General features: G+C 46.7%; 1 protein-coding gene across 3 annotated transcripts in view; it reads right to left on the bottom strand.

Moving 5' to 3' along the window:
- Nucleotides 1–724: 724 nt before the first annotated feature.
- The window catches only part of OLFM2 (olfactomedin 2), a 192,151-nt gene continuing 167,941 nt past the window's right edge, over nucleotides 725–24,934 (bottom strand). For all 3 annotated transcript variants that reach the window (XM_080990134.1, XM_080990132.1, XM_080990133.1), the window contains exons 4-6: nucleotides 17,474–17,693; nucleotides 12,794–12,900; nucleotides 725–1,578 (exon numbers count right to left, since the gene is read on the bottom strand). In XM_080990134.1, coding sequence (XP_080846260.1) covers nucleotides 901–1,578; nucleotides 12,794–12,900; nucleotides 17,474–17,693 — 1,005 coding nt within the window. In that variant the 3' untranslated portion in view covers nucleotides 725–900. The remainder of the gene's footprint in view (nucleotides 1,579–12,793; nucleotides 12,901–17,473; nucleotides 17,694–24,934) is intronic.

Consider the following 24,934-nt stretch of genomic DNA (forward strand, 5'->3'; position numbering starts at 1 on the left):
AAAAACCTAAGAAGAGCCTTGCTGGATGAGGCCAGTGCCCATCCAAGTCCAGCATCCTGTTCTCACAGTGGCCAGCCAGATGGCTGTGGGAAGCCTGCAAGGAGGACCTGAGAGATACCTGCATTTCGGGTTGTGTATTGGTTCAGGGAATTTGAATTACATTGGTTCCCATTAAAAGTGAACCAAGCAGTCTTCCCTAGGGAGATGGAGCCAGCCTAGCTGATGGGAGGCAAACTCCCACAGAAGAAGCCCTTAGCGCAGCCTTTGCCAACCTGAAGACATCCAGAGGTTTTGGACTACAATAACTATCATCCCTAGTTAGCACATGCTGGTTGGGGCTGATGGGAGCTGTAGTCCAAATCATAGCTTTAGAGAGGGTTGGGAGGCGCAGAACTGGAGCTCACAGCCTCCCAAGGATGATTTTCCTCTTGCGTTTCCTTGGAGCTTTCAAAGGGAAAGGCTGGATCTTTGTTTTCAAAGCCAATGCCCATATCCCCAGTTGGAACCCTGAATATCTCCCAGCATCCAAGTCATTCATTGAACCAAGAAGGGCCCAAACTCCATCTAACCTCAACGAGATTGTCTTTATTTGCCACCGGTAAATAAATAAAATAAAATCAATAAAAAAATAAAAAATAGCCGCCACCCCCCAAAGAAGCCCCAAACCAGATCCATGCGTCATCAACCACAGGAAAGAGAGAAAAGAGAGAAAGAGAGAGAAAGAGAAAGAAGAAATCTGTTTGCTTTATTATGTAGAAATAATGGCATCACGGAGTGTTTTCCCAGGCCACTGAGTTTGCAGGCCGCAGTGCTCCCCCACCTCCCAAACCCACAAGGATAAGAGAGAAAATGAACAAAAATGACAACTGAGAGAGAGTTGAGGCCTCTTTGCTTATGGGATTATAACTCTCCTGAAGTCTTGATGACATGGAAAAGAGTCACGTTGTAGATGACCTGGTGGCCATTGTTCCAGGTATAGAGGACCCTCTCCCGGGGGTTGTAGTCCAACATGGATATGTGGGAATACTGATTGTGGAAGGGAATATCCGTGTACTCATAGCTAGAAGTGTTTGTGTAGTAGGCAAAATAGATCTTAGCCCCAGCCAGGTGTGAATTGGTCACATAGAGGGTCCCGCAGATGATGAAGGATTCACCTGCACTCCGCTTGGGGTAGCCAGTGTCCCAGCTACGGAGAATCTCCAGCGTGACAGGGTCCATCCTGCTTACTACAATGTTGCCAGCATTCTGGTTGGTGGTGTAGACTGCCCAGAGCCCATTCTCATCCACCATGAAGTCGATGTCTGAGAAGCCACCCCAGGAGTAGGGGAAGGTGTTGTTGTAGCCAGCGGTGTTGAGGCTGCGCTGCACGACCACACTCCGTGAACGGAAATGGTACTTCACCACTATGTTGCTCTGGTACTTGTTGTAGTAGAGGGACCCATTGAAGACCACGTGGCCGGTGCCAGCCCAGGGATGAGGCAGCAGGTGCTGGACAAAGTTTTGGCCTGTGATGAAGTCATTGAGTGTACGGTATTCCAGGACACGACGGCCTTTGTAGTAGCCATCCATGTACCAGACCTAAGGAAGAGCACAAGGGGCATTAGAATGGGCCCTGCTGAGATTACTCTGTACCAGATCACTTCAGTGTAGCTATATAGGAAGAACAGGTATTTTGAGGTCCAAAGCTGAAAATCTAAATGGAAAAAAGAGAGCATCATCTACCCCACTTAAATTTCCAGCCCAGACCCTAAGGTCTTCATCAGAAGCCCTTCTCTGTGTGTCCCACCCAAGGGAGATGCGCAAGAAGAGGCCTTTCTAGTGGTGGCCCTTGTTGGAAGAAAGCAGGCACATTTCCTTTTCTTAAGCTTCTAGTTAATGCATGTGTTGCTTTAAATGACCAGAGGGCACTGTAATCTCTCTATTTAATTTGACTCCTAATTTATTAATGAATGGGGGTCTTGAGGTGCAGCTGGCCAATTGGAGAGTCCCGCTAGCCCCGTGCACTGGAACCTTCTCCCTTTCAGCGGCTCATTAGGTGGGGTGGGGTGGGGGAGTCAGAGGAAGGGCGTCCTGCAAGGGCTTCTGCCTCCCCTTCCCTAATTCCTCAGACTCCAAAGGGGCGGCTCGCAAGAGGCGCCCTGCTCTGCCCACTTCAGCATCAAAGATGGGGTGCAGAAGATGTCTTGCGCCCTCCCGAGCAGGCTCGTTTGGATGTTCTGAACCAAAAGCAGAGCAGGTAGAATTTAGGAGGAGTTGCATTTCTGAAATCAGGATTTTGCCCCATCAACACCCTTTCTGGGTTGGCCTTTCAGGCAGAAAGATAACAAAGTCTCCTTATTCCAGCTGTTCGTGGGACTGGGGTGGTTGGAGGCGCAGGTAAGGGTGGGGGCAAGGACAAGTCTCCCCACCTTGCAGTGGTGGTTACATAAAAAATGGGCACTTTTCACATGCCGTCCACAATTAAGTAATCAACTGGCGATTAGAAGCTAAGGTTCGAAAGCGAAAGCCACCTAAAGAGGCAGGTGAAAATGCCATCCATGCCGCTGTTAAAAGACTTGAAGGAAGGTGTTGATCTCCTTCCAGGGTTCTAAGTGTTAATATGCTCTTGAAAAGCTCTTTATTAATTGGTTTCATCAGAAACACTTGTAAACACCATGTCATCCAAAAAGTCACATTTCACATAACAACATGTGGCTGTGCTTATGTGGTCATTGGTGACTGCCTACCTCGATATAGTCCACTTTTCTTCAGCTGGTGGGTGTTTTGAGAGCCAGACTTAGGGCACACTTCAAGCACACCAGCAAGAGCCATGGCAGTGCCAGAGGGAGGAAATTGCCCCAGCCCCAAGGATACAGCCCTTCTCCAATTGCCTCCTCAATTGCTAGACTCCTGTCCTTAATGCATACTATTATTTTTTCATAACATTCGGGACACAACTTAAAGGTAAATGTAAAGGGACCCCTGACCATTAGGTCCAGTCGTGACCGACTCTGGGGTTGTGGCGCTCATCTCGCATTACTGGCCGAAGGAGCCGGTGTACAGCTTCCGGGTCATGTGGCCAGCATGACTAAGCCGTTTTTGGTGAACCAGAGCAGCGCACAGAAACGCTGTTTACCTTCCCACCAGAGCGGTACCTATTTATCTACTTGCACTTTGACGTGCTTTCGAACTGCTAGGTTGGCAGGAGCTGGGACCGAGTAATAGGAGCTCACCCTGTCGTAGGGATTTGAACCGCCGACCTTCTGATTGGCAAGTCCTAGGCTCTGTGGTTTAAACCACAGCACCACAATTTGTCTACCTGTAAATAAAATTTGCCCTTCTGAGCCCCTCATTTTTCTGGTATGGCCACTGGCAGCAGCACCCATCATTTTCTAGTATTATTGTTAGTATTATCATCTTAGAGAAGAGGAAGAAAGTGAATAAAATATTGGGGGGGGGGGCAGGTAAGCCTCACCCTGCATAATCGATCACATGATGTGGCTTATGGATTAGCAAAAAGAATACATCAAATGCATTAGACTGCTAGCAAAGATGGGTACTGTTTATTACACAAAAGTTGCATGCTAAAATGTGTATATTAGAAAAGGCTCTAAAAGCACTAAAAGGCTCATGAATTTTCATGAGTACTTTTTAAATGTGGAGAACATAACTGAAGAACGCAGTAGTTGAGAGACCCAAATGGCCAGAGGTGCCTGTTCCTAAAGCAATGTATTCCCTGAATGCAGCAGGTGAGGGAAGAGGCTGGGAGCATGGCCTTTGCATGGGGAAGGTGCCCGCAGGCACAAAGGAGGAAACCCTTCATTGCACTTCTGTACAGCAGCTGTGTAGAAAAAAGAATTTCGATTCATGCAGCTTTTCACGCAAGGTTGAGAAAAACTTCTAGAACTGCCACACTTGGGCCAGTTGAAGGATCAGAAGTGCTCTGCAACAATAGCAAATGGGAAGCAAAGCTGCAGACAGCACACAAACAGTTAAAACTTCAGTTCCACCCCTTGGGGAACCAAATTAGTTAGAAGCCTGGAAGGCAGAGCATTGCTGCTCAATGCTTTGCAATCCTGTGGTTGTTGCACACTTCTAGTATCTGCAGTCATTCCCCTGGTTCCTTCTTCACACTCCACCCTCTGGTTGTATCTTTCTCTGCACTGCTTCCACAGGGGTACCTTGAGCAGTTCTTAGTGTCAAAAAGTTCTTCCTGAAGTTTTGTTGGAATCTACTTTTTTGTAACTTGAAGCCATTGGTTCAAGTCCTACCTTCCAGAGCAGGAGCAAACAAGCTTGCTCCATGTAACAGCCCTTGAGATATTGGAAGATGGCTCTCATATCTCCTCTCAGTCTCCTCTTATCCAGGCTAAACATATCCAGCTCCCTCAACTGTTCCTCATAAGCCTTAATCATTTTCTTTGCTCTCCTCTGCACACCTTCCAGCTTGTCAACATTCCTCTTAAATTGTGGTGCCCAGAATTGGACACAGTATTCCAAGTGTGGTCTGACCATGGCAGATGGCAGAAGAGAGTGGGGCTATGACCTCCTTTGATCTGGACACTAGACTTCTGTTGATGCAGCCTAGAATAGTGTTAGCTCTTTTTTTGCTGCTGCATCACACTGCTGACTCATGTTAAGCTTGTGGTCCACCAAGACCCCTAGATCCTTTTCACATATACTACTGGTATCTAAGATTTTACTGCTCTAAGATTTTGTCGCACCCCGTGCGCAGACCATTTCACTGGAAAAGGCCCCAGGCATTGTGCAGACCCAGATCAAGGCCTTCTTTCTCTCCCTCTGATCCCCAGAGGGTGCATGAGATTGCTCCAGCACAGGACACTGGTGCATCTGTGGAGCAAGCTCCTCCTTCCAGATAGGATACTCAACTGCCCTTGGTGCCACATGCAAGATGGCAACCATCTCTGAAATGTGACCTCTGGGCAGTCAGCACAAGCACTGATCACAAGCCGAGTTAACCCTCTCCTTGCTTGCCGAGTCTTTCACTGTAGCTTGCCTTCATAGCTCTCTCTGTGTTTTTCCTTCGGAGAATAAGCTTGTGGTGGGAGATGGTGAAAAAGAACCTGGTAGCAAGGGTTGCAAGGGGCAGTTAGCTAGTGGGACCCAATGGCAGTCCCCTGCAAATGCCCTTTGCCTTCTGCATCACAGCAACATGGCAAGCACTTTTGAAGCCCAAGCAGTACATCCTTCCAATCTCAGCTCATTGTCAGCTGCACAATTGGTCCAGACCATTAACATGCTCATCATCAGCTCTCACAGGCCCTGACCAGATGCCAGATTGGAGAGCTCCACTGTTTGCTTCAAACATTGGCAAAGGAGACAGGAAGCCTTGAGTGTATAAACTTTGCCGGAGGCTTCTTTGCTCTCTGCCTAACACTGGGGCTCAGCAGAGCAGCCCCAGGGATCTGTGCCTTTCTCTTCCCCTTTCATTCTTCTTTAAACAATTAAGCCCATTTGATGGAGCAGCTGACATCTCCCCTCATCGGATTAGCTGTGTTTGGTGCCTAAACTGGATTCCTCCCCCTCCCCTCCTCTCTTTCTCTCCAAAGCTCAGGGCTACCTTTTGAAATTTAAAATATAATTCACTCAAAAGGAAAGGCATAGTGGGAGGGGGAGAGATACAGCCAGACATACAACACGCATGCTTTCTAAGTCCCCTGGAGCCAACTGTCAACTAGAAATAAGACACTGAGAAAGTTTACATTATCACCAGAAGTTAATCGGATGGGACTGAAGACTGAGAGTGCAAAAACTATGGTTTGCAGCTTGATCATTTGACTTGATCATTAAAATTAGCCGCCTCAGCTCCCACCTCCCTCAGATAACTGCTAGGGATCCACCAGTGTTAATTCCTCCCCTGTGATCATAATGCTAGGTCAATGAACCACCATTTTAAATTCCCCATAATGCCCTGGAGCAACCTTTCCCAACCTGGTGCCCTCCAGGTGTTGCTGGACTCCAGCTCTTATCAGTCCTAGCCGCCCTGCTCAATGGCCATGAATGTTGGGAGTTGTAGTCCAACAACACCTGGAAGGCATGAGGTTGGAAAAGACTGCTCTGGAGCACCACTTGCTTCAGGGGCACTGTGGGAAATTTTAAATGGTGTCTCAGAGACACCTACTGCAGTTGATAGTGGCAAGGGGCCCACCAATGTTGGAGGGGGTCCAACAGGAGCACTTGCTGAGAGTTCCCTGAAACCTGGAGTTATTATTTAACTGTTACATATGTCAGGTTTTAGAATAGTTATAGAATATTTCCTGGTGGAAATATCTCAAGAGAGAGCTGGTTAAATTCAAAGAGGCTATCTAGGGTAGTAGACAGTGTGGCCAGCTCTGCCTAAAGGGAAACCCTTTTCAAATTCCAGTTCAACCAGGAATCCAGTCTCTCATGTAACTTCCCAGTTACTGATCACATTTCTATCTTGCCTTCTCCTTCCAAGGACTGGTGTATCCTCTTAGTTTAGACTATTTTGACATTCCAGTTCTGGGGCCTCATTTGTGACTCATCTGGGTGATAAGAACATACAAAGAGTCCTGCTGGATCAGGCCGATAGCCCACCTAATCCAGCATCCTGTTCTCACAGTAGCCAACCAGATACCAGTGGGAAACCCACAAGCAGAATTTGAGCACAACAGCATTCTCCTCTCCTGTGGTTTCCATGCAGCTAGTATTTACAAGGTGTCCCCTTCATCCTAGGGTATTTACACTGCCAAGACAGACATGATTTTGAGATGGCAGTGGAAGTTGGACACGAAGCCTAGATTCCATGTGATCCCTAGCCTATGTCCATGACTAAAGTGATCTGGGCTACTGGCCACAACTCAGCCATTGCACCCATGGGAGATCTGTCTTCATGAATTCCAACATGCATTGGTCCGGGACATAAGTCCCCTACCAACCAGTCTATGGGTAGACTGCCCAGTCAGCTATATGGTTAGCCTGTCCTTATGCAGAATACCTGCAATGTTCTTGATGATAATCTATATATTTAGGAAATAAAATCATGTGATACAACCCTTTTTGGAGCATGCCATTCTAGAGTACAGAGAACCAGCATCTCTTGGAGAAAGCTAGTCTGGATTCCTTCATCCTCACACCCTGGAATCCCGGGGCTGCCAACCTGTATTATTAAGCCCATGGGTACATTTTATTTTTGAGCAAGTGCCATGGCTACTACTCACTCTGGTCACTTCTAATTCCCCTCCCCAGATCATAAAAGAGAGAAAGTGTGCACAAACACATCACTTTTCCAATGGATCTGGGGGAAAGTCATATCCAGAAGAATTAATCTGAGTCTTGAAAAAGCACATGGAGCTGAAACTGGAAGTGGAAGTGGGGAAGGTTGTCACTCTTCCAGCTTTCCCCTTCAGCTCTATGTACTTTTCAAGAGAAAAATGGTAACCAAGCTGACCACCTCATAGCCATGAGGGCAATGTGCGGCTTGGGGTCTCAAGGTCCCATTGGGCCAAATGGGGTGCTGCTCCACCAGTTTACAACCAATCCTGGAGGTGGCACTGACTGTCAGCTTCTACTTCCTTCGTCTCAGCTGGGAGGAGGATGGAGACAAACTAGAATTAGTTGGCTCTGCCCATTACTGGTTTTGCCTACTGTTGATTTTCTGCCCAACCAGTTTCAATGGGCACCAGCCACCAATGCATACATACATCCCCCCAGCTCCACTGCTTGTATTGAATCAGATGATTGGGCTATCAAGCCCATTCTGTTACCTATGCTCTATTAACTGAAGATACGGAGTCTGTGAATGCTGCTTGTAAACTCTGGCCAAGTAACTCATTCATCATGGGCTTTCTGCCATCCAAATTTTGTCTCCCACTTGTTTCCCTCTGCTTTATCATGCCAAAAAGCTCAACTGCAAAGACTGAGCAAACATATCCCAACCTTTATGGATGATTTATGCTGGTTTTATTAAATGTTTTCTCTCCTTTAATTTACAGAGTTAAAACACATTTTCACTCTTTTTCTGCTGATCAAACGCTCGAGTAGTTTTAATAACTGAAGACGCATTGTGATAGCAAGAGGTGGGCAAGATTGATTTCACACTTGGAGGATGATCAGACGAAGTTCCCCTCCTTGGTCTCTTCTGCAGAGCTGGGGTGGAAGGGAAGGGAGCCTGTTTGGATTTCTTCTCAATAAATCATTTTTCTATGGAGCCACAGGACTTTGCCAAGTCCTTGAAAACTGGGAATATGTGATCCTGCAAAAGTTTATAAGGGCTTGTATTGACTGAAATTCACATTAAGCCTTGGTTAACATAGGAGCCCATGAAAGAGAAGTCTCCAAGTGATTGTAGCAGCTAGAGCAGGGGTCAGCAAACTTTTTCAGAAGTGGGCCGGTCCCTCTGTCCCTCAGACCTTGTGGGGGGGGGGCGGACTATATTTTTTGGAGGGGCGGGAGAAATGAATGAATTTATATGCCCCATAAATAACCCAGAGATACCGTACATTTTAAATAAAAGCACACATTCTATTCCTGTAAAAACACCAGGCAGGCCCCACAAATAACCCTGAGATGCATTTTAAATAAAAGGACACATTCTACTCATGTAAAAACACACTGATTCCCAGACCGTCCAAGGGCCGGATTTAGGCAGCGATTGGGCCGGATCTGGCCCCCAGCCCTTAGTTTGCCTACCCATGAGCTAGAGGTTTGAACAGCTGCTCCCTTCCAATCCTGTTTTTGCACCACCACAGCATCTAGATTCTTCTTGGGCTCAAAGCAGCAGAGGAGACTATAAGGAAGTTCCTGCCCAATTCCCAGCAAGGAGGGAAAGTGAACTAGTAGTGAGAGGTAGTGCAGGTAGCTATCACAGCTGTTGGAACCCTCAGCTGCTACACATTCACCCAGAGATTACTGACCATAGTGAACCTCATTCACATGTTCTTGTATGAACTGGAGATAAGCTTCTTTTACATGTAACTTGAAATACAAAGAAGCAAGCAGAACGATACACTGGAATTATAAAATTGGAAGGTACCATATTGTCATCTACTCAACCCCCCTTCCACCAAGTGGAATAATCCTCAAGACAGGTCTTCTGATTGACCCAAATAACTAAGACCACAGAATTGTGAGGAAAGCTTCACTCAAAAGGACCAATATGTTTTTCTAAACAGGAATATGAAGGGTTTAAGACTCATAGGGCTCCTGAATTCCTAGAGGGCACTTTATGAGGTAACATCCTCTACTTTTGCACAAGCAGGAAAAATATAATGGCTCTTAATCTTTTGAACTTCCTCCCACCTGAGGAACAGTCTTTTTCTCGTCATGCAGCTATAGGGATACTATGCAAGGTCTGTGCTCTCCCAAGCCCAAGCGACATCTTCAATCTCAACCACATATTTTAAAAGTAATTTAGAAGTAGCTTTGCTGTCTTGTATTTCTAATTGCTCTCTGCTGAGTCCTGAGCAAGACTATTATGTAAGCAAATGTTACATTTTTCATGTTTGCAATACAGTCTGTTGCCTGATTATTTTGTAGAAGATAAAGAGGGGAACTCAGCCTGCTGGGGCAGCCTTAATCAATATATGTAAGTGTCAGCTCCGTTCCTTCACTGACAGGGAATGAGAAGGCAGGCCTAGAGAGAGAACAGACAAGAGTGGGATGCAGAGGGAAGCAGCAGGGAGCAGCCGGAACTTGATCTCTGGACACAGGGGAAAGACACAGGGGTGCAGGGAGTGCCCTCTCCAAAATCTCGTAGACTCACGAGACTGCCCAAGAGACACAAACAGGAAAGGAAGAGAAGGTGGGGGTTTTCCTGTCAGGGGAAAAGGGGGCAACTATGCTTTCTGAGGATGACAGAGATTAGTGGAGCTCCGAATGGGACCTTCTGATTTGACTAATAAATCTGAAATAATTAAGTGCCGGAGTCGTCTCGCGTGTGTGGGTCTCTACCCAAGCCACTGCAATAAGTTTCCAGTTTAAATGCTGCAAGGGATGGTATATTTTTAATTCTGCAAATCCCGTGCTATAAATCTCACATGAAACTGGAGAGACAAATTAAGTTTCAGCAGATAAATTAAATTTCAAATTCAGCGGAAAATCTTTTACTCATAATTTTCATTATACTCAATTTACTATAATTCTCATGATAAATGATGACACTAAGATTGTAGTCCTGCCCTGTCTCCTAGAGGAGCACAGGGACAGCCACACAACATCACTTAATCGGCTTCACATACATGGGAGTTTAAAAACTATTCATCTCTCTCCTATGCTTAGGCTTCTTATTACCAGACTAATTTCCAACCGTTAACATTTCTGCTATCCCATTTTTCAATTTTTGCCTACAATAGGGATTCTGAACTTCCTAGGGACCACATTGGCCACTTTCAAACCCGTACATTTCTCAGAGCATCAATTAAGCTGAACTGCAAAACCAATGTAAATTAAGTTATAAAAGATGCTGACTTAGTCATCCCATACTTATGTTGGAAAACTGTGTGTGTTTGTTTTAACAGCCAGCTTCTCTGTCAGCTTTTGGTGTGACCAGGAAAAAGAGCTAGGGGTCCCTTTACCTTTACCTTTTAGACAGGAGGAAGCTCTGTTTTCCAGGCCACTCCCAAATCCTCTTTTACAAAAAGGGTGATAATTGGGGATGCATTGGGAAGGTGGAAAGATAAGAGATAATCCTCTGACTACTCAACAGATTGTATAAATCTTTCACCTTTTCAGTTGAGATAAGATCTCAATCCAGCCCAATACCTCCACTGCTGAGCCACTAGGCCATTTCCCCCTCTCAATTTATGTCCGCACCATACATTTAAAGCACATTTATACCATAGCTCCCCCACAAAAAATTCTGAACTGTAGTTTGCTCCTCACCTCACAGAGTGTTTGTTGTGAGGGAGGAAGGGAAAAGGAGATTGTTAGCCACTTTGAGACTCCTTAGGGTAGTGATAAAGCGGGATATCAAATCCAAACTCTTCTTCTTCATTGTTATAATTTGCACCACCCTTATCAGACCACAAGTTCTAGGATGGGGGGTGGGGAACCAAGGGTGTTAGTAATTTAAATCCTGGAAGCTGTAGTTTACACCTCACAGAGCTATGATTCACAGCACCCTTAAACTACAGGTCCCAAACTACAGGTCCCAGGATTTTTGGGAAGGGAAGAAGAAGAAGAGGAGGAGGAGGAGGAGGAGGAGGAGGAGGAGGAGGAGTTTGGATTTGATATCCTGCTTTATCACTACCCGAAGGAGTCTCAAAGTGGCTAACATTTCCCTTTCCCTTTCTCCCCCACAACAAACATTCTGTGAGGTGAGTGGGGCTGAGAGACTTCAGAGAAGTGTGACTGGCCCAAGGTCACCCAGCAGCTGCATGTGGAGGAGCGGAGACGCGAACCGGTTCCCCAGATTACGAGACTACCGCTCTTAACCACTACACCACAGGGGGAACCAGGCCTGTACAAGTGGCATAAAAGTGCTTTAAATATACGGTGCGGCTGTGACTCCAGCTCACCACCAGAATAATCTGAGGAACAGAAAAGGAAAGGGGTTCTGGGCCACTTGAGATTACTATGAGAAGTAGTAGAGTATAATACTCCCGTACCCCACCTCTAAGTCCAAGTCCAATGTCAAGTGGTGGTGTTATAAGAATTTTATGGTCTTAGATATATAATAAATGTTCATAAATGTACCAAGCAAACACGTACATAAATATATAAACCACATGTCTGAAGCCGCACAGGAAGACAGTCCTGAAACCATTTTGACTCCCAAGCTGACCAAATGTTTCTCTGCAAGGAGAGAGGAGGTGAAAAAACCTTCCTTGTTACAGGAATTGGGTAATCACCATTTCAAAGGAATGGCCAGACTACCAGGAAAGGCAATTAGATAAGGCATTATCAGATAACCTGGCAGAGAGGAAAAACAACAACATTCAAATTTCTGTTGTAGACCGCCTTTTCTCTGATGTAAATATGATGTATGGAGGGGTGGTCTTGAGCTCCAGGACAGGGAATTTAAAATGTCTATATAAGGGCAGGCACACCTTTGTTCTGGGTCCTCCTCCTTTCCTGCGTGTGAGGGGAGCACCCGGTTGCAACAGATCAATAAAGATCAGGCTTACTAGCTGCTTTGATTCTCAATATTCTCTGGTTGGTCTCTGTTATTTTCTCCTACCAATAGGGAGCCCACGTAAGGACTCTATATGGGCTCTTGGATACCCCATAAGGGAAAAAGGGCAGCTTTTGTTTACAACAGTGGCAAGAGTTCTCCTTCTCTCTTCTAAGATGTTAGGAGGATAGGAAGCTGCTTTATGCAGAGTCAGACCATTGGTCCATTTAGCTCAGTATAGTCTACACTGACTGGCAGCAGCATTCAGGATTTCAGACTGGGAATCTCTCTCGGCCTTTCCTGGAGTTGCTAAGGCTCAAACCTCCAATCTTGCAAAGCTGATGCTCTATCCTTGAGCCACGCCCCTTCCCCTGTTCATTAGCACCATTTTCTCCCCTCTGCCTTTTGCTAATCGTCTATCCTACTATCCGGACAGATGACTTTATGCCATGTGTTTGGTACAGTCTCAAAACTTAGAAGGTTTTGTGCTTATTTAGTCAGGTTTCACTCATTAAAATCAAATAACCTGGGGAAATTCTGTGAGTTCAGTCTAATTTATATTTGTGCTAGGTTTAAACAAAACATTAACCTTCTGGGTTGTGGGCTGTTGACGTACAAGCCAGCAACCCCACTTACGAGCAGCTCCAGAGTCTCCTGAGAGCAATTCATCCTTGATTCTAAATAAGTGAGCCTAGGGGAATTTTGTCTCTCATGCACTCACCCGGCTGTCAGAACTTGGGGCCATGGTGTCCGTCATCCAAGAGCCAAATCTGGAGCCTGATGCCCGGATGGTGATGGGGTTGCTTACCCCTGTAAGCTTTCCACACCCTGAAGTACAAAACAGAGAGGGATGAGAGGCTTAGAGGACATGTGAGAAGGGAAAAGATGGAAGCAGGTCTCATTGGCCAAGGAAAAACAATGTGGCCCACCAGGAAGATTTTTGTCTTGAGTTCAGATTCCTCTTTGGCTATGGGATCCATGGGCAGCCCTGGACAAATCACTGTTCTTTTGTGAGGGGACAAAAGTTTGTTTGGGCCCAATTGCAGTGCCACCCCCCCCCCCCGTGCAGTGGCTAAATGTGAATGATTAATAAACTCAAGCAGGCAATCGTCTGGATTAGAAAAGGCCACAACTTTATTGATTACAAATATAGATGGATTTTTGGCTCAGGCATTGGGTGTATATCCATTCCAGCCCCCACGGGGGGGGGGGATATTTAATTTTAAAAGGTTAAGGGAACTCAGTTCCCCTGAGTTCCTGCTCACCCCCCCCCCCCAGCCTTACTTCAGCACTGATATTACTGCATGATCAACACTGTTGGCTTAACTTGAACAAAACATTTTTTTTTTCCAATTTAGAAAACCACAGCCTCTCAAAGTTGAATTCCAAAAGCATTCAGAATTCTTCAATGACATATTTGAATGAGTTCAATATGTCCAGACTGTGCACTGTATGCTCTGTGATAATTCAGCTCTTGGTTAAGCAACCATACCACTGAATCAGCAGCAGAACCCACAGGCCGCAAATGAAGATGCACATTTGCCCTGCGGATTCTCTTCCACCCATTTTCCCAGCACTTTGCAGTAATGCGGTAAACGTGAGATGCATTGCAAGCTGGATGTGTGGCGACTCATCTGAATTGCCCCTCTGATAAGTGCACCCTAGTGATATTCTGACAGCTCTGCATCTTTTATTTTCTGTTCAGCACAGCAGTAAGGCCCACATGACACCCAGATTATTATTCGCAAGGTATCAGCAGTGCAGCAAAACAGTCTGAGCTCACGAGCCCAAGAGAGCTCACGGCAGCTGCTGCCTGGAAAAGAAAAACATATGGTGTAGCAGCTAATAGAGGAAAGAATTTGCTCCAGATACCCCCATGGGTTGCATTTAGATTTCAGCACACAGAACTGTCTTTGCCCTTTATAAAGGTTCTATAAACATTACCCACATTACATCCGGCTCAAACATGCAGCATCAGTATGTGGTACAGCCCTTCCTGGGCTGTTCCACTTCCAAGTGCAGCTGGAGGAGTTCCTTCACGGGAAGAACTTCCTGCCCAGGGAGAGAGAAGGTTTTAACCTAGATTTCTCTCTGGCATCTCTTCACAAGTGGGAAATTTATACCTGTGGGGGAACATTCAGATGTATGATTTCCTCATTTTCTGTCATAAGTGAGCTTCTGAGGCTGGGGTACTCTCTATCATGAGCCCCATATGAAAGTGTCATGAAGGAGGTAGTCTGATCCTGAGGAATAATGGGTGGAGATCAGAGAGGTGGAGTCCTACTGGAATGGAGGAAGTGTTGGCAAGACCCAAAGAAATCCAGGAAATGGATTGGCAGCAGTGTGTAATATGATGAGCTTGATCCAGCCAATTGGGGTAGCAGAGGATTGTTCTACTCTGGTGCAACTGGACACCCCTAGTCTGATCCCTCCTGACATAGAACTGCCCCCAGTGCCTCCCCCTGTCAGGGATGAGCCCCCTTCAGAGAAGGAGCCTATGGAGAGCAAATCAGATGCTGAGCTGCTCCACCTCATGATTGGACCTTACAAGCTCACCCCACTCAGAGAAGTACCTGCTTCCTTGCCCAGTCTTGGGGCACAGTTTGTTGCCATGCTAAGTGCCATGTCTTCCTCTACTTCAAATAGAAGGTGCAGCCAGCATATTGCTTGTTGGCAGGGGCGTAGCATGGGGGTGAGGGAGGCTGTGGTCCTGGGTGCAGAATTCTGAGGGGGCACAACCTGGCACCCCCACGACAGGCTCCCTTTGCCAAGGCGACATGACTGCCACCTTCCAGAGCTGCGGGTAGGTGAGCTGCGCTGGGCCAGGCCTTTGGGGCTGTGGTGGCATCCCCTTCTCCTAACAGGCAAAGGGATGTTCCACCCCAGGTGGAATTCCTGCTGGCTGGAGCCCTGACTTTTCCTGGCCTGCACCAGTTCTTCCCCAGGGTCTCCGTCCCAGTATGTGTTCTTCGGTGAAGTGCACACCTCACAGAGGGAGCACAGAGAGGAGAGCTGTCTGCTTGCCCAGGACCCACCAGCACCAGCCCACACACTACATGACCAGGACAGGTGGCCAGGGAAGAGCTGCACTTGGTGCCTCAGCCTGCTCTCTGTGTCCCTCCTCTTAGACTTGTGTAGCTGCTAAGCCCACCAAGGAGACCAGCTGCTACTCCTGCTGGGAGCTCACTGAGCTGAGAGGGCAAACGTGGCCACTAGCAGGCAATCTCCATGAGCAGCAGCCACTGAAGGCGCAGCCAAGTCTGCATGTTGCCTCCCGAACAATGCCTGCAAGGGGGTTAGGAGCCGCAATCCTTGCCCTACCCTGGGTGCTGCCAACACATGCTACACTACTGCCTGTTGGATCAACAACTCAGCATACACCTAGCCAAGTACCTAATCCTCTTGCGCACCTGGTATACCTTGTAACCATGCCTTGCTCATGTACCTGCACTGATTTAAGCATTAAAGTCTCTGGCAGAAACCAAGCTGGGAGTATAGTTCTATGTCTGGTAGTGAGAGCCTGGATGCCCTCCCATCCAATGACAGGCTTTTGCTCATCTGGGTGTAGCCTTCCACTTCAGGTCTTGGTTGCTAAGGTGCAAAGGGAGGACCAGTTTTCCTCCAACATTTAGCCAAAAGCAGTGCAAGGAACAGGCAACTCTGCAGACACAAAAAATGGCTCCAGAAAGGTTTGCCAAGTGGTATCCGATGCTGACAACAAGTGAGGAGGGGAGAGGAGGTGGAGGAGGCACAGAAAATAGCTCCATTGCTCTGGCTGGTAGGGAAGTGGATTGATACATGCTGTGCTTAGTTCATCTTTATTAAATGCATTTGCCGTCCTCTCGATCGCGGGGGTGCACTCCTGTTGTCTGTTATTTGGCTTGATTGCAGACTGTGAAATTCAGGCTTAGGAGAAAATGCACTTGGCTGATGCTTCCGTTTTCAGCCAGGTGTCTTTTCTCTCCCCTTTGCTCTTCATATTGTTACAGATATATGTGTTATCATTCTCCTAGTGTTAAAGTTTTCCAAGCTTACAATAGGGCATTACTTTATTCAAGCTTGTAAAGTGTCATCGCACAATGACTGCTGTAACAACATCGATCATAACAGAGCCTGAGTTTTCCTACCTCAACTCTGCTGCAAGGCAGAGAGAGGAAGCGGGTCACCCACATGCGGCTCAGAGCTGGCGAGCTCTCAGTCTGCTTAATCTGTAAACCAGATAAACAGCTCACAAACAAATCTGCGTGCAAAGTGCTGTCAAAGTGCCTTCATTTTCTCCAGATTCCAGGATCCCAGTTCAAAGCTCTGCTCTCCTCCGACTGAATTTTCCCTCCAGGGAAAATCAGGCAAATACCTTGAATGTGCCTGAACAGATCTAATTGCCAGTTCCTGTGGGGCAATCTGTATGTCTTGCCAGAACCTGAGGTTGATAAAATGTCAGTGTCTCAGGATGTGGTGCTTTACCTGTCTCAGCTCTGTTTTTTTGGATGTTCCAACTCTAAAGCCAGGGGAAGTTAATAACATTCCCTAAGGAAATCTACCTTCCACACTCAGTTCTGTGAGGGACTTTTACATGCAGACTGCAATGCCGATATGGCAGGGGAGAAATACTTTCACCCTTCAATCTTTGACTTGGACAGTGGCTCCTCATTTGGCAAGATGGTATGGGAAAGTTCTATCAACAGACAATGGAGCCTCCATTTTCAGGAATAGTATGCCTCTGAGAACTAGATGCTGAATACAAAGGAAAGCAGGGGGCTATTGTCCTCATCCCTTGTTTGAAAGTTTTACAGAAGCACCTGATTGGCTACTGTTAGAAAGAGGGTGCTGGACCAGGCAGACATTTTGCCTAAACTAGCAGGGAAAGTTCTTCAGACATATTGGCATGGAAAAGATTAAAATAGCCACTACTCTCTTGCTGAGACAATCTAAGCTGCCATTTCTTTCTTAGCCACAATAGGAAGCATGAGCAACAACTATCCTTTGTCTTACAAACAAGAGCAATTCTATGGTAGGGTTGGGGACAGCTCTCCCAGAGTGGCAAAGGCATTAGAACATTGTTCCTCAGCCTGAACTCCCTGGACATTGTTGAACTAAAACTCCCACCATCCCCATCCTCATCCTCATCCATCATCCCCATCCTTGAGGTTGAAGAACACTCCTCCAGAGCAAGGATGAGGACCCTGTTTGTCTTCAGAGGTCGTTGGCTTTCACCCACCATCACCCCAGCCAACTTAGGCAATGGTCAGTTTTAGTCCAACAATGTCTGCAGGAGCCCAAGTTCCCAAACTCTGCAATAACAGGCAAAAAGAGGATTGAATACATCTACCACCTCACTTAGAGGGTGGCTTGTGAATCAGTCCACAGAGGAAGAGAGAAGAGGACCCACAAAAGTACCCACCTAGCTTCTGCATGCAAGCATGCAAGCGAGCTTCCAGGACCAGCACACGCTGTTGGAGCTCCTCGTAATCATAGGCTCCCATCTCTTCCTGGATCTGCAGCAAGCTGCCCGAAAGGTTCCTCACTTCTTCTTTCAGCTGCTTGATGGTGCGGGTGTCTGACTTGTACTGGTCCAGCACAGGGATAAGTGGCATCAGCTCTGCCATTTTGTCCTTTAGTTCCTGCCGGTGGGGAAATGACAAATCAGAGGGGAAATAAAAGGACACTAGCAAAGGGCTTTGGAACCTGTGGCCCTCCAGGTGATGCTGGTATACAACATCCCATAATGACCATCTCTGGCAATTGGCCATGCTGGCTGGGGCTGATGGGAGTTGGAATACAGCAGCTGGAGAGCAGCAGGTTTCCCATTCCTACCCTAGCAAACCAGTCATTGGCATTCTGCTACCATGCAAGGGCTGCAGGACCTTAGGACCACCCCTCTTTCCACACCATGCCATGTGAGAGAAGCAAAGGTAAAGGTAAAGGGATCCCTGACCATTAGGTCCAATCGTGACTGACTCTGGAGTTGCGGCGCTCATCTCGCTTTATTGGCTGAGGGAGCCGGCGTACAGCTTCTGGGTCATGTGGCCAGCAGGACTAAGCCGCTTCTGGCAAACCAGAGCAGCGCACGGAAACGCCATTTACCTTCCCGCAGGAGTGGTACCTATTTATCTACTTGCACTTTGACGTGCTTTCGAACTGCTAGGTTGGCAGGAACAGGGACCGAGCAACAGGAGCTCACCCCGTCGTGGGGATTCAAACCGCCGACCTTCTGATCGGCAAGTCCTAGGCTCTGTGGTTTAACCCACAGTGCCACCCACGTCCCTGAGAGCAGCAAAGCATCTAATAAATTCCTGCAATTACCCAGAAACTAACTGGCTGAGATAAGTGAGACCTTTTGGTTTAATTCACCTACTTGCCTGTGCAGCATTAGTTCATAACATTGAGATATCATGAATGAAATCTGGTATGAATTTCCAGGAAACAATTCTGTGCTCAAGGAAAGAACATTTATTGAAAAATGCAAGCACATGAACTAATGTCATATCTAGCTTGAAGATTAAAGAATTTATTGATTTTTATTTAAATCATTTATTGCTGACTTTACAGATGGAAAGGCTTCCAGAATGGCCTACAAATCAATAAATAATAATGCAGCTCCTGCTTTCAGGCTTACAATCTAGAAGACATGGCAAAAAAGGAAATGGGGAGGGGGAGGGAAGAGGAATGATGCTGGAATGAGAGCTTGTGGGCATTTTCAGGACACCGTTCTTCATCATGTGATATTTCCCTTGAGCACTCAAAGGCACAGAGACTTGTTTTGATTGTTTATGACACAATTCTTTGAAAGTTTAACGCCAAGTTTATTTAGTATCAATTCTCCAATCAGAACAACAACAGGAAAATATCAAAAGAGCAGATTAAAACATTGACAAAATAACAACCAACAGAGAGTTAGACAGTATTAGAATTCTACAAGTATTCCCAAGGAAATGTAAGCAGCAGTGATCAGACAGCTGGCTAAAACAAGAAAATTTTCAATCAATGGCAGAATACAAAAAATGAGGGAGACAATCTGACCTCCCAGGACCTTCCACTTACTAGACACCACTGCAGAAAAGGTGATCTCCATTATGCATCCTATTTTGCAATGTGATCCATGAAATCTCTCAGACATGTTATTTTCTAGTTTAAACTAGAGAAAGATCCAAGGTAAAACATCATGTTTGATGAAACACAAAAATCCAGAAAAAGAGGTGCCAGAACTTGTTCTCTTAGAATGGCAATGACACCCACCTGAGAGGTGCCAGAACTGAGTTTTGGCTGGGAAAGAAAGCCCTGCAGAATACTAACTTTTGTTAGCACATCTCAGATTCATCCTTGTTCATATTCATTGATTGAATTATGATTCAGCAGCTAATTGCTGCCTAAAAGAAGTGTATACATAGAACACAAAACAAAACTGTAGCAAACTGCTATAATTGAGGAAATGCAGTGCCATAAAGCAGGACTGCTGAAAAAGGCAATAAGATACAAAAAGTCCTTGCCTGTATATGGAGGCCTACCTCACAATGGATAGGCAGTCTTAAGTGAAGAATGGAGGCTTGGCTTCTCTGCTCTGTGCTTAGCAGTGAAAATCACTGGGTCTTTCAACCTAACCATCTTCATGGGATTCTGTGAGTCTATAATAAGATAATCCTGAGTTCTTCAGACGAAGTGTGGACTACAAATGGGAATCCCTGGATCTAGGCAAAACTCACCTGTGGAATATTCATGCATATGATAATCACAGAATTATAGAAGTGTAGAGTTGGAAGGGACCATGAGGACCATCTAACCCAACCCCTTGCAATGCAGGAATCTTTTGCCCAATGTGGGGCTCAAACCCACAACCCTGAGATTAAGAATCTCATGCTCTGCTGACTGAGAAGGTTCTCAGCAAAGCACTGTTCAATGGGCTTCCTTACCTACAATGGTAGACCCCAACCCTGGGATTCATGGGGGAAGGAGTTATTTGTTGGTGCTTGCAGCTCCAGCCAGCACCCTGCCTCCTAGAAGGACACTGGGTGAGGTGAGTAACTGTCACCACTATAAAGTATTTATGTAGCAATAGCCATTCCTCCCCTCATTCTGTTCTGCAGGCTCTCAGAAGAAAGGGATAAGAGTCAGGGGTTGGCAAAACTTACTGGGCATGTGCCGGATCACTCCCATGGAGATGTCCATGGGCCGGACCGGCACAGCGCAACGCCAGAAATCGCGTCTGCGCCTGCCCAGATGCTGGAAATCGTGCCTGCGCACAAGCGATTTCTGGTGCCGCGGACATGCGCAGACATGATTTCCAGCAACTGGGCGTGCGCAGAATCCATTTCCAGAGCAGCGGAAGAGAGTCCCTGTGCCGCACTGGTTTAGCGCAGCATGCGGGGACTTGCCGAGTGGGTTTGGGGGCAGGTCATGGGCCGGCTAAGCGACCCTCATGGGCCGCTTCTGGCCCATGGGCCTTAGGTTACCAACCTCTGGGATAGAGTCAGGCCACATCTCTTTAAGCAAGGGTCAGGGAAGTCAGAACCATGGGCAGCTCATAGTGGCCCTATTGCCTCCTATAGCATCTACTGTATGATGTCATCTCAGCAAAGAGCAGAAGCCTTGTCTAACCTGAAAAGATCTCACCTTCTTGTAGGAGCTGGCTCTGTTTTTAAAAAGGCTCTTGCTTGATTTTGTATCCTTTGGCTTCTGCAAGGCTGAGGAAGGGCTGTTGATGACTCCTGAGACGAAAGAAAGGGACCCTTCTTCTGGCAGGGAGGCCATGGGGGAAGGTACTAACAGATCTTCCTTGGGTGAACCAGCTTGTACCTTGCTCTCCTCTGAGTTTTCCTTGCTATATTGGGTCCCAGGGGGGATGGGAGAGGAAGTTGACACAACATCTGGGCCATTGTGTGGGAGTGGGAAATGAGTGCCCCTTTTTTGTGGCAATGGCCATTTCACCTCAAAATAGCCAAGAAGATGAGTCATCTTCCAAGACACCATTGAAAACAGAAATTGTGCCTGGAAGCCTAGGAATATGTCAGCAGTGGACCTTTCTGGGGCTTCAGCAACTGCCTGGAGATGCCAGGGACTGACAACATCCCTAAATTTGTGTGCTACAAAACAGTAGTATATCATCAGCTAGTTTCTCTTTCCATTCAAGCACAGCAACACTGCATCGCTCTCTTTCACCTTCCCCTAATGAAGATCAAAGGCTTCCTATCTTGTTTACCACAGGCCTGTTAATGATGACAGAACTCCTGGAATATGGTTAGGGAGTCATAAATATGCACAAGGCATATTTTGCCTCCCAGATTCAAAATCAATAATAATGCTTATGCTAACTCTGGTTCATTCCAAGCACTTTAAAAACACTACCTAATTCCTCACTACAGCCCCAAATAACACCCCTCATTATTTGGGATAGTGAGCAAGACCTAAGCAAGGAAAACTGCACCCACAGTTTGAAGGAGGGGGGAACCCAGCCCATTACAAAGGTTTGGTATGGGAATCTTGTAGATGTTTACCAAGAGAGAGCAAGCTTCCTCCTGTGGACAGATGCTCCATGCCATCAAGAGCTACATCATACACACTCTAAACATAAGAGAATAGCCCTGCTGGACAGGTCAGAAGCTCACCAAGTCCAGTATCCCATGGGAAGCCCAGAAGCAGAATCTGAATGCAATGGTACTCTTCTCGCCATTCTCAGCAAAACTCCCTCTGACGCTGGAAGTAGGACATAGCTAACATGGGTAGTAAACAAGCTGGTTCTAGATAAGGCTCAGTTCCCCACCCCTGCCAGCATGAGAGGTGGCAAGTATTTGGAGCAGAGGGGTCAGATGACTGGAGGCATACACAGCCGAGAGGCTTCTCACAAGAATGTGGTGGCCAGTCTGAGAACCACTCTAGATGTAGCTTATGGAGGACTTTTCACACTTTCCTTCATTGCCCTCTCAGGTGCCATACCTGCCTTTCTTCCTTCTTGCTGTATATAGCCAACAGCAGCTGCTTTAGAAAGAGGAAGGAATATTTACATTAGGAAAAGGGCAAAGGGAGAAACACTGTTTCCCAGAGCATCCCCAATTTTCAAAGCAACCACAAGGGGCTACAAACTGGTAAAAAAAAGAGAGAGAAAAAGGAGGGTGCAGGAACAGAACAAAAACCCATAGAAAATCAGAAGTGCAGTGTGACATATCCACTTTGGTTCTAAGAGAGTGCAGCAGATCTGAGTTTTATAAACAGGCAGCACCATGGAATTGGTTCTCTGGAATCACATGCTTGCCAAGAGTAAGAGGACTCTGGCCTGCAATGTGAGTCTCCCAGCAGTTTCCTTCTTCAGTCAGATGTCCTTGTGGTGAAGCGAGAACTTGCAGGGCAGATCCCAAAATTCTGCCAGTGGAATGCTCCATGATTCCAAAGAGTACAGGCGGGAGCCCCTCTTGAATGTGGGTGACCTTTGGGTGATAAAAGTCCCAGTGAGAGGCTAGGAAGAGACATGTACAAGGACATTCTTACAGACCCATTTTGAGAATGTGTGGCAGGAGCCACAGGAACATAAGGAAAGGCTTATCTAACCCAGCATGCTGTTCTCACAGCAGCTAACCAGAGGCCTACGGGAAGCCCAGAAGCAGGGCATGAGCATGATAGCAATAACTGCACATCAGAGAATCCTTTGGGATTCTTTGAAATATTGTTTCAAAAGCCCTTGGACTGTCAATGTAGGTTTGCTAGGAACCCTCCCAAAAGTCAAATGACTTTCTTAGGAAGGAAGGCAAGAACATAGAGTTCATCTTGTACAGGAGGAGCTTCCTGACAGTGAGACCTGTTCAACAGTGGAATTTGCTGCTAAGGAGTGTGGTGGAGTCTCCTTCTTTGGAGGTCTTTAAGCAGAGGCTTGACAACCATATGTCAGGAGTGCTCTGATGGTGTTTCCTGCTTGGCAGGGGGTTGGACTCGATGGCCCTTGTGGTCTCTTCCAACTCTATGATTCTATGATTCTATGATTCTAAGTTCATCTTGTATTGAATTAGACAGTTTCTCCATCTAGTATAGCACTGCCTACTCTGGCAGTGGCTCTCCAGGATTTTAGAGGGTGGTCCTTCCCAGTCCCACCTGCAGATGCCAAGTACTGAACTTTGCATACAATGCAGGGGTTCTGCAGCTGAGCTATGGCTCTTACTTAATTAGTGCTAATTACATGATTTACTGACGGTTTCCAATCCTCAGCCCCACCCTGAGTATATAAACCTGAAATCCAGGATGACACCCCATATTTTTCCTCAGCCCACAAATGTTACCACTTTCCCTGCCCACTATCAACGGAACAAAAGGTACGATGGGCTGGAGAAGTGAACTTTCACCAGCTCAAGAAATCATTGCCTGGCACAGGCTGCCAGTAGTGGCAGAACATAATAGCTAGAGAAGCGTTGGCATTGGGAATTAAAAGAGGCCTGTGAAAATATGAATAGGAACATAGGAATCTTCCTTACACTGAGTCAAAGCATTGTCCATCTAGCTCAGCACTGTCTACACTGACTGGCAGCAGGCTTCTGCAGGGTTTCAGGCATTCCCAGCCCTACCTGGAGATGCCATCGGGGACTGAACCTGGGACCTTCTGTGTGCAAGGCAGATGTTCTGTTTCTGGGCCACAGCCCTTCCTCCACAGAGTGGGCAATGTAGAGAAGCAAGTCTCTCTCTAAATCTCTCTCTTTCTTATAACCATTGAATATGAGAAGGGTCACCTTGGTGGAAGGACCAGGTGGAAATGGAGCCAGGCTTCCTGCCTCACAAGCCCGCCCACCTGCAGCATGTTAAGACACTGCACCGAAAGCCTCCTGCTGGTGGATGCCTTCACAGGTCAAGCAGGTCGACATCCAAAGGTGAGACACAAGGCAGGGGCCAGTGCTGCTGGCCTTTGGCAATCCTTGCGTCATCTTCTGGGCTCTCTGAACTTTAAAGGCCAGATCTTACTTGCTGGGGAGGGCCAGCTGTGTGCAGCCGGTGGCAAGCTGAGAGACTTAAAGGTGGGAGAGAAATTGCTGCTGCATTTTTTATGACCCTGGCTGAGAGTGAAAGTGTGTTTGTGAAAGAGGGAGGGGGGAGAGGGGGGAGGGGTCATGAACAAACAGCAGCAAGGAAGGTGGAACCTTTGGAAGAGAAAGTGTAGGTGATGTGGAAAAGGCGGGGGAAATGGCTGAGCTTGCTGACATTTGCACATAAAGCAAGGAGAAGAGGGCTCCAAATGAAAAAATGGTGAGGGAGGGTTGGAATGCTGAAAAGAATGAGGGCAATAAATATGGTGGGGGTGCATGCAGTGCAGTGAAGCAGGCAGCACAGAATGTGTTGGAAGATGCAGAGGATAGCATAAGAAACAGAACATGCAAATTAGCTGGGAAATCTTGGGCTGTCGCTGACGTAAAATATGGTGTGTGTGTGTGTGTGTGTGTGTGTGTATATACAAACAACCGGATATCAACTGCTACACTTAATGAACAGTGCTGGCTCCAGGGTTTTGTTAGTTCCGTAGACTGAGACACTCTCCATGGACCGTCTTAATCTGGAGCAGGTTGGTGGAGCAAACATAATTCTCTCAAAAGGCCCCTGACCTCCTTGGGATAACAGGCCCTTTGACAGCTACTGAGCCCTGGCAAGGATCACTAAAGATGGAACCATTGCTTGAAATAAAAACAGATACAGCAAGCCTTGTGTGGGCTCTCCTTACATCACTCTTAGAGCTTTTCTCTCTCTAAAATTTCAGCTGGTTCAAGTGGTGAAGCTTTCCCTGCAGTTACTTAAATCTGCAGTTGAGGATGGAGGAAACTGTGTGCAGTATTTTGAATGCTTCTCTGTGTTATGTGTCAGGGACTACTGGGGCTAGAACTGGGGGACTTTGGTTCTGTTT

Source organism: Podarcis pityusensis (genome assembly GCF_964106645.2).
Source record: "Podarcis pityusensis genome assembly, chromosome: 2".
Lineage (NCBI taxonomy): Eukaryota > Metazoa > Chordata > Lepidosauria > Squamata > Lacertidae > Podarcis > Podarcis pityusensis.